Raw genomic sequence first — 12,166 nt, 5'->3', positions numbered from 1 at the left:
GTCTTGTTAGCACATGATCTAAGCCAGCCGGACTTCTCGTCATGAACGAGGGGAAAAAATATATTTACATTCGTTCAAACATGTCAAACGTTGTATAGCATAAATCATTAGGGCCTTTTTTAATCAGAACATGAATAATATTCAAGGTGGACGAATGCATACTCTTTTATAACGTATTGGAACGAGGGTACCCAACATGAACTCGCGCGCCAGGTGTCTAATGGGACATCATCGTTCCATGGCTCTTGTTCGGTCAGATCTCCCTCCAGAAGACTCAAAACACTTTGTAAAGGCTGGTGACATCTAGTGGAAGCAATAGGAAGTGCCAAAATATTCCTCAGCCCCTGTGTTTTTCAATGGGATAGGTTTAAAGGTAATACAACACATCAGGTATCCACTTCCTGTCAGAAAATGTCTCAGGGTTTTGCCTGCCAAATGAGTTCTGTTATACTCACAGACACCATTCAAACAGTTTTAGAAACTTTAGAGTGTTTTCTATCCATATATAATAAGTATATGCATATTCTAGTTACTGGGTAGGATTAGTAACCAGATTAAATCGGGTACATTTTTTTTATCCAGACGTGCAAATGCTGCCCCCTAGCCCTAACAGGTTTAAGGGAATAATTCTCTTAAAATGCTTTCTACCTGAGAATACTAAGACAACAGTACGAGATGAAGGGCCGGTCCAACTCACTAAGGGAGGAATCAACAGTACGAGATGAAGGGCCGGTCCAACTCACTAAGGGAGGAACCAACCGTCCGAGATGAAGGGCCGGTCCAACTCACTAAGGGAGGAACCAACCGTCCGAGATGAAGGGCCGGTCCAACTCACTAAGGGAGGAACCAACCGTCCGAGATGAAGGTCCGGTCCAACTCACTAAGGGAGGAACCAACCGTCCGAGATGAAGGGCCGGTCCAACTCACTAAGGGAGGACCCAACAGTCCGAGATGAAGGGCCGGTCCAACTCACAAAGGGAGGAACCAACGGTGGAGAGGAGGGTGGTAGAGAGGAGGGTGGTAGAGAGGAGAGTGGAGAGGAGGGTGGAGAGGAGGGTGGGAGGTGGAGAGGAGGGTGGGAGGTGGAGAGCAGGGTGGGAGGTGGAGAGCAGGGTGGAGGTGGGAGGTGGAGAGCAGGGTGGAGGTGGGAGGTGGAGAGGAGGGTAGGAGGTGGAGAGGAGGGTGGCGGAGGAGAGGAGGGTGGAGAGCAGGGTGGAGGTGGGAGGTGGAGAGCAGGGTGGGCGGTGGAGAGCAGGGTGGGAGGTGGAGAGCAGGGTGGGAGGTGGAGAGCAGGGTGGGAGGTGGAGAGCAGGGTGGGAGGTGGAGAGCAGGGTGGGAGGTGGAGAGCAGGGTGGGAGGTGGAGAGCAGGGTGGGAGGTGGGGAGCAGGGTGGGAGAAGGAGAGGAGGGTGGAGGTGGGAGGTGGAGAGGAGGGTGGAGAGGAGGGTGGAGGTGAGAGGTGGAGAGGAGCGTGGGAGGTGGAGAGGAGCGTGGGAGGTGAAGAGGAGCGTGGGAGGTAGAGAGGAGCGTGGGAGGTGGAGAGGAGCGTGGGAGGTGGAGAGGAGCGTGGGAGGTGGAGAGGAGCGAGGGAAAGTGGAGATGAGCGTGGGAAAGTGGAGAGGAGCGTGCGTGGGAGGTGGAGAGGAGCGTGGGAGGAAGAGAGGAGCGTGGGAGGAAGAGAGGAGCGTGGGAGGAAGAGAGGAGCGTGGGAGGAAGAGAGGAGCGTGGGAGGAAGAGAGGAGCGTGGGAGGAAGAGAGGAGCGTGGGAGGTGGAGAGGAGCGTGGGAGGTGGAGAGGAGCGTGGGAGGTGGAGAGGAGCGTGGGAGGTGGAGAGGAGCGTGGGAGGTGGAGAGGAGCGTGGGAGATGGAGAGGAGCGTGGGAGGAGCGTGGAGGAGGTGAGGAGGGTGGAGGGGAGAGGTGGAGAGCAGGGTAGGAAGTGGAGAGGAGGGTAGGAAGTGGAGAGGAGGGTAGGAAGTGGAGAGGAGGGTAGGAAGTGGAGAGGAGGGTCGGGGAGGAGAGGAGGGTGGAGGAGGAGAGGAGGGTGGAGGTGGAGGAGGAGTGGAGAGGTGGAGAGCAGGGTGGGAGGTGGGAGGTGGAGAGCAGGGTGGAGAGCAGGGTGGAGAGCAGGGTGGAGAGCAGAGTGGAGAGCAGAGAGGAGTGTGGGAGGTGGAGAGGAGTGTGGGAGGTGGGATGTGGAGAGCAGGGTGGAGGTGGGAGGTGGAGAGGAGGGTAGGAAGTGGGAGGTGGAGAGGAGGGTGGAGGGGAGAGGAGGGTGGGAGGTGGAGAGGAGGGTGGGAGGTGGAGAGGAGGGTGGGAGGTGGAGAGGAGGGTGGGAGGTGGAGAGGAGGGTAGGAGGTGGAGAGGAGGGTGGCGGAGGAGAGGAGGGTGGCGGAGGAGAGGAGGGTGGAGAGCAGGGTGGAGGTGGGAGGTGGGAGGAGCAGGGTGGAGGTGGGAGGTGGAGAGCAGGGTGGGAGGTGGAGAGCAGGGTGGGAGGTGGAGAGCAGGGTGGGAGGTGGAGAGCAGGGTGGGAGGTGGAGAGCAGGGTGGAGGTGGAGAGCAGGGTGGAGGTGGAGAGCAGGGTGGAGGTGGAGAGCAGGGTGGAGGTGGAGAGCAGGGTGAAGGTGGAGAGCAGGGTGAAGGTGGAGAGCAGGGTGAAGGTGGAGAGCAGGGTGAAGGTGGAGAGCCGGATGGAGAGGAGGGTGGAGAGGAGGGTGGAGGTGGAGGAGGAGAGAGGTGGAGAGCAGGGTTGGAGGTGGGGGAGGGAGGTGGAGAGCAGGGTGGAGGTGGGAGGTGGAGAGGAGGGTGGGAGGTGGAGAGCAGGGTGGACAGGAGGTCAGAGGGTGGAGAGGAGGGTGGAGGTGGAGGAGGAGAGAGGTGGAGAGCAGGGTGGGAGGTGGGGGAGGGAGGTGGAGAGCAGGGTGGAGGTGGGAGGTGGAGAGGAGGGTGGGAGGTGGAGAGCAGGGTGGACAGGAGGTCAGAGGGTGGAGAGGAGGGTGGAGAGGAGGTGGGAGAGGAGGGTGGAGAGGAGGGTGGAGGTGGGAGGTGGAGAGCAGGGTGGACAGGAGGTCAGAGGGTGGAGAAGAAGGTGGAGAGGAGGTCAGAGGGTGGAGAGGAGGTGGGAGGGTGGAGAGGAGGGTGGAGGTGGGAGGGTGGAGGTGGGAGGGTGTTAGGGGACAGGTGGAGGGGACAGGTAGAGGTGGGAGTGGAGGAGGGAGTGGAGGTGGAGAGGAGGGTGGTGGAGAGGAGGGTGGTGGAGAGGAGGGTGGTGGAGAGGAGGGTGGTGGAGAGGAGGGTGGTGGAGAGGAGGGTGGTGGAGAGGAGGGTGGAGGTGGGAGGTGGAGAGGAGGGTGGAGATGGGAGGTGGAGAGGAGGTTGGAGGTGGAGAGGAGAGGAGGAGAGGAAAAGTGGAGAGGAGCGTGGGAGGTGGAGAGGAGCGTGGGAGGTGGAGAGGAGCGTGGAGAGGAGCGTGGGAGGTGGAGAGGAGCGTGGGAGGTGGAGAGGAGCGTGGGAGGTGGGGGGGAGCGTGGGAGGTAAAGAGGAGCGTGGAGGAGGGTGGAGGAGGTGAGGAGGGTGAAGGGGAGAGGTGGAGAGGAGGGTAGGAGGTGGAGAGGAGGGTGGAGGAGGAGAGGAGGGTGGAGGAGTAGTGGAGAGGTGGAGGAGGAGTGGAGAGGTGGAGAGCAGGGTGGAGAGCAGGGTGGAGGTGGGAGGTGGAGAAGAGGGTGGGAGATGGGAGGTGGAGAGGAGGGTAGGAAGTGGGAGGTGGAGAGGAGGGTAGGAGGTGGAGAGGAGGGTAGGAGAGGAGAGGAGGGTAGGAGGAGGAGAGGAGGGTGGAGGAGGAGAGGAGGGTGGAGGAGGAGAGGAGGGTGGAGGAGGAGAGGAGGGTGGAGGGGAGAGGAGGTGGGAGGTGGAGACCCGGGTGGAGGTGGGAGGTGGAGAGCAGGGTGGAGGTGGGAGGTGGAGAGAAGGGTGGAGGTGGGGGGTGGAGAGCAGGGTGGAGGTGGGAGGTGGAGAGGAGGGTGGAGGTGGGAGGTGGGGGTGGAGAGGAGAGGTGGAGAGGAGAGGTGGAGAGGAGAGGTGGAGAGGAGAGGTGGAGAGGAGAGGTGGAGAGGAGAGTTGGAGGGGAGAAATGGAGGGGAGAAGTGGAGGGGAGAAGTGGAGGGGAGGGTGGAGGGGAGGGTGGAGAGGAGGGTGGAGAGGAGGGTAGGAAGTGGGAGGTGGAGAGGAGGGTGGAGAGGAGGGTGGAGAGGAGGGTAGGAAGTGGGAGGTGGAGAGGAGGGTGGAGAGGAGGGTGGAGAGGAGGGTGGAGGTGGAGAGGAGGGTGGAGGTGGAGAGGAGGGTGGAGGTGGAGGGTGGAGAGGAGGATGGAGAGGAGGGTGTCTGGTTTTGGTCTTTCGCTATATATAAAATTCATAATGTGGGTAAGAGAGGCAATAATCAGCATTTTGTTGTTCATGGCAGATAAGAAAAAGTTGGAAAAACTTTCGGAGACGTTCTTCCTTTTTTAGGAATGTGGTGGTAACGAACATAAACCCTGTTCTGGATTCAGATAACGGACAGAGGAAAGAAAGGTTCTCATTGATCTCTTCCTTGCGGCCAATATGATCACAGGAAGTGTGACGAGATGACACCATCAGACAGTTCGCCCCGTTTCCTGGACAAAGTAGCAGTATTTTCTTGGGGTGGGGGTGTAATTTCTTGCATTATTCGCTCAGAACGTTTCTAGTACTATTACCATGAGGACAGAAAGGAAATGAGGTCACTGCTTCCAGAAAGCCAAGGGGAACTTTGACTTCAAAACATGTCTGCTTCTAAACAATGACAGCAACCCAAACAGCCAACAACTAAAAAGGTCAGAGAACAACAAGGAAACAAGACAACTCTCTCGTTGACGCAAAAAAAATACCATCATCAAAACTGAAGGAAATGCCTTTTTTATTTGGCACAAAAATATCAGTCGTATCCATTCACTCACTGTCCTCTCCCTCTAAATCTGACAGTATGTCTAGGAGGTCGTATCCATCCACTCACTGTCCTCATATACAGTATAGTGTTGTCATGACAGAGCTATGGGGTCATTATCTCTAGTGTTGTCATGACAGAGCTATGGGGTCATTATCTCTAGTGTTGTCATGACAGAGCTATGGGGTCATTATCTCTAGTGTTGTCATGACAGAGCTATGGGGTCATTATCTCTAGTGTTGTCATGACAGAGCTATGGGGTCATTATCTCTAGTGTTGTCATGACAGAGCTATGGGGTCATTATCTCTAGTGTTGTCATGATAGAGCTATGGGGTCATATACAGTCAAGTGTTGTAATGATAGAGCTATGGGGTCATATACAGTCCAGTGTTGTAATGATAGAGCTATGGGGTCATATACAGTCCAGTGTTGTAATGATAGAGCTATGGGGTCATATACAGTCCAGTGTTGTAATTATAGAACTATGGGGTCATTATCTCACCATGTTGGATGTCCTTCATGTCCAGATGCAGACTGGACATCAGAATCCCCACAGCCTGAGAGCGCTTGTTGTTCAGCAACTTGACCACCTGCAGAGAGAGAGAGAAACATCAATACATGACACACTCAGAGAGAGGGAAGGCGGGAGAGGGGGAGAGGGGAAGGCGGGAGAGAGGGAGAGCAGGAGAGAGGAAGAGCGAAGGCGCGAGAGAGGGAGAGCGGGAGAGAGGGAGAGCGTTTGCGTGAGAGAGGGAGAGCGTTTGCGCGAGAGGGAGAGCGTTTGCGCGAGAGGGAGAGGGGAAGGCGGGAGAGGGGTAGAGGGGTAGAGGGGAAGGCGGGAGAGCGAAGGCGAGAGAGCGAAGGCGAGAGAGCGAAGGCGAAGGCGAGAGAGCGAAGGCGAGAGAGCGAGAGAGCGAAGGCGAGAGAGCGAGAGAGCGAAGGCGAGAGAGCGAGAGAGCGAAGGCGAGAAAGCGAAGGCGAGAGAGCAAAGGCGAGAGAGCAAAGGCGAGAGAGCAAAGGCGAGAGAGCAAAGGCGAGAGAGCGAGAGAGCAAAGGCGAGAGAGCAAAGGCGAGAGAGCGAGAGAGCGAAGGCGAGAGAGCGAGAGAGCGAAGGCGAGAGAGCGAAGGCGAGAGAGCGAAGGCGAGAGAGCGAAGGCGAAGGCGAGAGAGCGAAGGCGAAGGCGAGAGAGCGAAGGCGAAGGCGAGAGAGCGAAGGCGAGAGAGCGAAGGCGAGAGAGCGAAGGCGAAGGCGAGAGAGCGAAGGCGAAGGCGAGAGAGCGAAGGCGAAGGCGAGAGAGCGAAGGCGAAGGCGAGAGAGCGAAGGCGAGAGAGCGAAGGCGAGAGAGCGAAGGCGAGAGAGCGAAGGCGAAGGCGAGAGAGCGAAGGCGAGAGAGCGAAGGCGAGAGAGCGAAGGCGAGAGAGCGAAGGCGAGAGAGCGAAGGCGAGAGAGCGAAGGCGAGAGAGCGAAGGCGAGAGAGCGAAGGCGAGAGAGCGAAGGCGAGAGAGCGAAGGCGAGAGAGCGAAGGCGAAGGCGAGAGAGCGAAGGCGAGAGAGCGAAGGCGAAGGCGAGAGAGCGAAGGCGAGAGAGCGAAGGCGAGAGAGCGAAGGCGAGAGAGCGAAGGCGAAGGCGAGAGAGCGAGAGAGCGAAGGCGAGAGAGCGAGAGAGCGAAGGCGAGAGAGCGAAGGCGAGAGAGCGAAGGCGAAGGCGAGAGAGCGAAGGCGAAGGCGAGAGAGCGAAAGCGAAGGCGAGAGAGCGAAGGCGAGAGAGCGAAGGCGAGAGAGCGAAGGCGAAGGCGAGAGAGCGAAGGCGAAGGCGAGAGAGCGAGAGAGCGAAGGCGAGAGAGCGAAGGCGAGAGAGCGAAGGCGAAGGCGAGAGAGCGAAGGCGAAGGCGAGAGAGCGAAGGCGAAGGCGAGAGAGCGAGAGAGCGAAGGCGAGAGAGCGAAGGCGAGAGAGCGAAGGCGAGAGAGCGAAGGCGAGAGAGCGAAGGCGAAGGCGAGAGAGCGAAGGCGAGAGAGCGAAGGCGAGAGAGCGAAGGCGAAGGCGAGAGAGCGAAGGCGAGAGAGCGAAGGCGAAGGCGAGAGAGCGAAGGCGAGAGAGCGAAGGCGAGAGAGCGAAGGCTAAGGCGAGAGAGCGAAGGCGAGAGAGCGAAGGCGAGAGAGCGAAGGCGAGAGAGCGAGAGAGCGAAGGCGAGAGAGCGAAGGCGAAGGCGAGAGAGCGAAGGCGAAGGCGAGAGAGCGAAGGCGAAGGCGAGAGAGCGAAGGCGAGAGAGCGAAGGCGAGAGAGCGAAGGCGAGAGAGCGAAGGCGAGAGAGCGAAGGCGAGAGAGCGAAGGCGAGAGAGCGAAGGCGAGAGAGCGAAGGCGAGAGAGCGAAGGCGAGAGAGCGAAGGCGAGAGAGCGAAGGCGAGAGAGCGAAGGCGAGAGAGCGAAGGCGAGAGAGCGAAGGCGAGGCGAGAGAGCGAAGGCAAGGCGAGAGAGCGAAGGCGAGAGAGCGAAGGCGAAAGCGAGAGAGCGAAGTCGAGAGAGCGAAGGCGAGAGAGCGAAGGCGAAGGCGAGAGAGCGAAGGCTAGAGAGCGAAGGCGAGAGAGCGAAGGCGAGAGAGCGAAGGCGAGAGAGCGAAGGCGAGAGAGCGAAGGCGAAGGCGAGAGAGCGAAGGCGAGAGAGCGAAGGCGAAGGCGAGAGAGCGAAGGCGAGAGAGCGAAGGCGAAGGCGAGAGAGCGAAGGCGAGAGAGCGAAGGCGAGAGAGCGAAGGCGAAGGCGAGAGAGCGAGAGAGCGAAGGCGAGAGAGCGAAGGCGAGAGAGCGAAGGCGAGAGAGCGAAGGCGAAGGCGAGAGAGAGAAGGCGAAGGCGAGAGAGCGAAGGCGAAGGCGAAGGCGAGAGAGCGAAGGCGAGAGAGCGAAGGCGAAGGCGAGAGAGCGAAGGCGAAGGCGAGAGAGCGAAGGCGAGAGAGCGAAGGCGAGAGAGCGAAGGCGAAGGCGAGAGAGCGAAGGCGAAGGCAAGAGAGCGAAGGCGAAGGCGAGAGAGCGAAGGCGAGAGAGCGAAGGCGAGAGAGCGAAGGCGAGAGAGCGAAGGCGAGAGAGCGAAGGCGAAGGCGAGAGAGCGAAGGCGAAGGCGAGAGAGCGAAGGCGAGAGAGCGAAGGCGAGAGAGCGAAGGCGAGGCGAGAGAGCGAAGTCGAGAGAGCGAAGGCGAGAGAGCGAAGGCGAAGGCGAGAGAGCGAAGGCGAAGGCGAGAGAGCGAAGGCGAGAGAGCGAAGGCGAGGCGAGAGAGCGAAGTCGAGAGAGCGAAGGCGAGAGAGCGAAGGCGAGAGAGCGAAGGCGAAGGCGAGAGAGCGAAGGCGAAGGCGAGAGAGCGAAGGCGAGAGAGCGAAGGCGAGAGAGCGAAGGCGAGAGAGCGAAGGCGAGAGAGCGAAGGCGAAGGCGAGAGAGCGAAGGCAAGGCGAGAGAGCGAAGGCAAGGCGAGAGAGCGAAGGCAAGGCGAGAGAGCGAAGGCGAAGGCGAGAGAGCGAAGGCGAGAGAGCGAAGGCGAGAGAGCGAAGGCGAAGGCGAGAGAGCGAGAGAGCGAAGGCGAGAGAGCGAAGGCGAGAGAGCGAAGGCGAGAGAGCGAAGGCGAGAGAGCGAAGGCAAGGCGAGAGAGCGAAGGCAAGGCGAGAGAGCGAAGGCGAGAGAGCGAAGGCGAAAGCGAGAGAGCGAAGTCGAGAGAGCGAAGGCGAGAGAGCGAAGGCGAAGGCGAGAGAGCGAAGGCGAGAGAGCGAAGGCGAGAGAGCGAAGGCGAGAGAGCGAAGGCGGAGGCGAGAGAGCGAAGCCGAAGGCGAGAGAGCGAAGTCGAGAGAGCGAAGGCGAGAGAGCGAAGGCGAGAGAGCGAAGGCGAGAGAGCGAAGGCGAGAGAGCGAAGTTGAGAGAGCGAAGGCGAAGGCGAGAGAGCGAAGTTGAGAGAGCGAAGGCGAAGGCGAGAGAGCGAAGGCGAAGGAGAGAGAGCGAAGGCGAAGGCGAGAGAGCGAAGGCGAGAGAGCGAAGGCGAGAGAGCGAAGGCGAAGGCGAGAGAGCGAAGGCGAAGGCGAAGGCGAAGGCGAGAGAGCGAAGGCGAAGGCGAGAGAGCGAAGGCGAGAGAGCGAAGCCGAGAGAGCGAAGGCGAGAGAGCGAAGGCGAGAGAGCGAAGGCGAGAGAGCGAAGGCGAAGGCGAGAGAGCGAAGGCGAAGGCGAGAGAGCGAAGGCGAGAGAGCGAAGGCGAGAGAGCGAAGGCGAGAGAGCGAAGGCGAGAGAGCGAAGGCGAGAGAGCGAAGGCGAGAGAGCGAAGGCGAAGGCAAGCGAAGGCGAGAGAGCGAAGGCGAAGGCAAGCGAAGGCGAGAGAGCGAAGGCGAGAGAGCGAAGGCGAGAGAGCGAAGGCGAAGGCGAGAGAGCGAAGGCGAAGGCGAAGGCGAAGGCGAGAGAGCGAAGGCGAAGGCGAGAGAGCGAAGGCGAGAGAGCGAAGGCGAGAGAGCGAAGGCGAGAGAGCGATGGCGAGAGAGCGAAGGCGAAGGCGAGAGAGCGAAGGCGAAGGCGAGAGAGCGAAGGCGAGAGAGCGAAGGCGAGAGAGCGAAGGCGAGAGAGCGAAGGCGAGAGAGCGAAGGCGAAGGCAAGCAAAGGCGAGAGAGCGAAGGCGAAGGCAAGCGAAGGCGAGAGAGCGAAGGCAAAGGCAAGCGAAGACGAGAGAGCGAAGGCGAGAGAGCGAAGGCGAAGGCGAGAGAGCGAAGGCGAGAGAGCGAAGGCGAAGGCAAGCGAAGGCGAGAGAGCGAAGGCGAGAGAGCGAAGGCGAGAGAGCGAAGGCGTGAGAGCGAAGGCGAGAGAGCGAAGGCGAGAGAGCGAAGGCGAAGGCGAAGGCGAGAGAGCGAAGGCGAGAGAGCGAAGGCGAGAGAGCGAAGGCGAAGGCGAGAGAGCGAAGGCGAAGGCGAGAGAGCGAAGGCGAGCGAGCGAAGGCGAGAGAGCGAAGGCGAGAGAGCGAAGGCGAGAGAGCGAAGGCGAGAGAGCGAAGGCGAGAGAGCGGAGGCGAGAGAGCGAAGGCGAGAGAGCGAAGGCGAGAGAGCGAAGGCGAGAGAGCGAAGGCGAAGGCGAGAGAGCGAAGGCGAAGACGAGAGAGCGAAGGCGAGAGAGCGAAGGCGAAGGCGAGAGAGCGAAGGCTAAGGCGCGAAGTCGAGAGAGCGAAGGCGAGGCGAGAGAGCGAAGTCGAGAGAGCGAAGGCGAAGGCGAGAGAGCGAAGGCGAGAGAGCGAAGGCGAGAGAGCGAAGGCGAGAGAGCGAAGGCGAGAGAGCGAAGGCGAGAGAGCGAAGGCGAGAGAGCGAAGGCGAGAGAGCGAAGGCGAAGGCGAGAGAGCGAAGGCGAAGGCGAGAGAGCGAAGGCGAAGGCGAGAGAGCGAAGGCGAAGGCGATAGAGCGAAGGCGAAGGCGAGAGAGCGAGAGAGCGAAGGCGAGAGAGCGAGAGAGCGAAGGCGAGAGAGCGAAGGCGAAGGCAAGAGAGCGAAGGCGAAGGCAAGAGAGCGAAGGCGAAGGCGAGAGAGCGAAGGCGAGAGAGCGAAGGCGAAGGCGAGAGAGTGAAGGCGAAGGCGAGAGAGCGAAGGCGAGAGAGCGAAGGCGAAGGCGAAGGCGAGAGAGCGAAGGCGAAGGCGAAGGTGAGAGAGCGAGAGAGCGAAGGCGAAAGAGCGAAGGCGAGAGAGCGAAGGCGAAGGCAAGCGAAGGCGAGAGAGCGAAGGCGAAGGCGAAGAGCGAAGGCGAAGAGCGAAGGCGAAGGCAAGAGAGCGAAGGCGAGAGAGCGAAGGCGAAGGCGAGAGAGCGAAGGCGAGAGAGCGAAGGCGAGAGAGCGAAGGCGAGAGAGCGAAGGCGAAGGCGAGAGAGCGAAGGCGAGAGAGCAAAGGCGAAGGCAAGAGAGCGAAGGCGAGAGAGCGAAGGCGAGAGAGCGAAGGCGAGAGAGCGAAGGCGAGAGAGCGAAGGCGAAGGCAAGCGAAGGCGAGAGAGCGAAGGCAAAGGCAAGCGAAGACGAGAGAGCGAAGGCGAGAGAGCGAAGGCGAAGGCGAGAGAGCGAAGGCGAAGGCGAGAGAGCGAAGGCGAGAGAGCGAAGGCGAGAGAGCGAAGGCGAAGGCGAGAGAGCGAAGGCGAGAGAGCGAAGGCGAGAGAGCGAAGGCGAAGGCGAGAGAGCGAATGCGAGAGAGCGAAGGCAAGCGAAGACGAGAGAGCGAAGGCGAGAGAGCGAAGGCGAAGGCGAGAGAGCAAAGGCGAGAGAGCGAAGGCGAGAGAGCGAAGGCGAGAGAGCGAAGGCGAAGGCAAGCGAAGGCGAGAGAGCGAAGGCGAGAGAGCGAAGGCGAAGGCGAGAGAGCGAATGCGAGAGAGCGAAGGCGAGAGAGCGAAGGCGAAGGCGAGAGAGCGAAGGCGAGAGAGCGAAGGCGAGAGAGCGAAGGCGAGAGAGCGAGAGAGCGAAGGCGAGAGAGCGAAGGCGAGAGAGCGAAGGCGAGAGAGCGAGAGAGCGAAGGCGAGAGAGCGAAGGCGAAGGCGAGAGAAAGAAGGCGAGAGAGCGAAGGCGAGAGAGCGAAGGCGAGAGAGCGAAGGCGAAGGCAAGCAAAGGCGAGAGAGCGAAGGCGAAGGCAAGCGAAGGCGAGAGAGCGAAGGCAAAGGCAAGCGAAGACGAGAGAGCGAAGGCGAGAGAGCGAAGGCGAAGGCGAGAGAGCGAAGGCGAGAGAGCGAAGGCGAAGGCGAGAGAGCGAAGGCGAGAGAGCGAAGGCGAGAGAGCGAAGGCGAGAGAGCGAAGGCGTGAGAGCGAAGGCGAGAGAGCGAAGGCGAAGGCGAGAGAGCGAAGGCGAGAGAGCGAAGGCGAGAGAGCGAAGGCGAGAGAGCGAAGGCGAAGGCGAGAGAGCGAAGGCGAAGGCGAGAGAGCGAAGGCGAAGGCGAGAGAGCGAAGGCGAGAGAGCGAAGGCGAGAGAGCGAAGGCGAGAGAGCGAAGGCGAAGGCGAGAGAGCGAAGGCGAAGACGAGAGAGCGAAGGCGAGAGAGCGAAGGCGAAGGCGAGAGAGCGAAGGCGAAGGCGAGAGAGCGAAGTCGAGAGAGCGAAGGCGAGGCGAGAGAGCGAAGTCGAGAGAGCGAAGGCGAAGGCGAGAGAGCGAAGGCGAGAGAGCGAAGGCGAGAGAGCGAAGGCGAGAGAGCGAAGGCAAGGCGAGAGAGCGAAGGCAAGGCGAGAGAGCGAAGGCGA

At 60.6% G+C, this 12,166-nt stretch overlaps 1 protein-coding gene across 1 annotated transcript in view; it reads right to left on the bottom strand.

The window, feature by feature from the left end:
• LOC106594565 (formin-2) overlaps window positions 1–12,166 on the bottom strand; it is a 137,514-nt gene that overhangs the window by 71,548 nt on the left and 53,800 nt on the right. Inside the window, exon 8 of the mRNA XM_082978787.1 lies at window positions 5,463–5,550. Coding sequence (XP_082834913.1) covers window positions 5,463–5,550 — 88 coding nt within the window. The remainder of the gene's footprint in view (window positions 1–5,462; window positions 5,551–12,166) is intronic.

This window comes from Salmo salar, chromosome 01 (genome assembly GCF_965601325.2).
Source record: "Salmo salar chromosome 01, fSalSal1, whole genome shotgun sequence".
In the NCBI taxonomy this organism is placed as follows: domain Eukaryota; kingdom Metazoa; phylum Chordata; class Actinopteri; order Salmoniformes; family Salmonidae; genus Salmo; species Salmo salar.
This window is presented reverse-complemented; position numbering and strand designations above follow the sequence as displayed.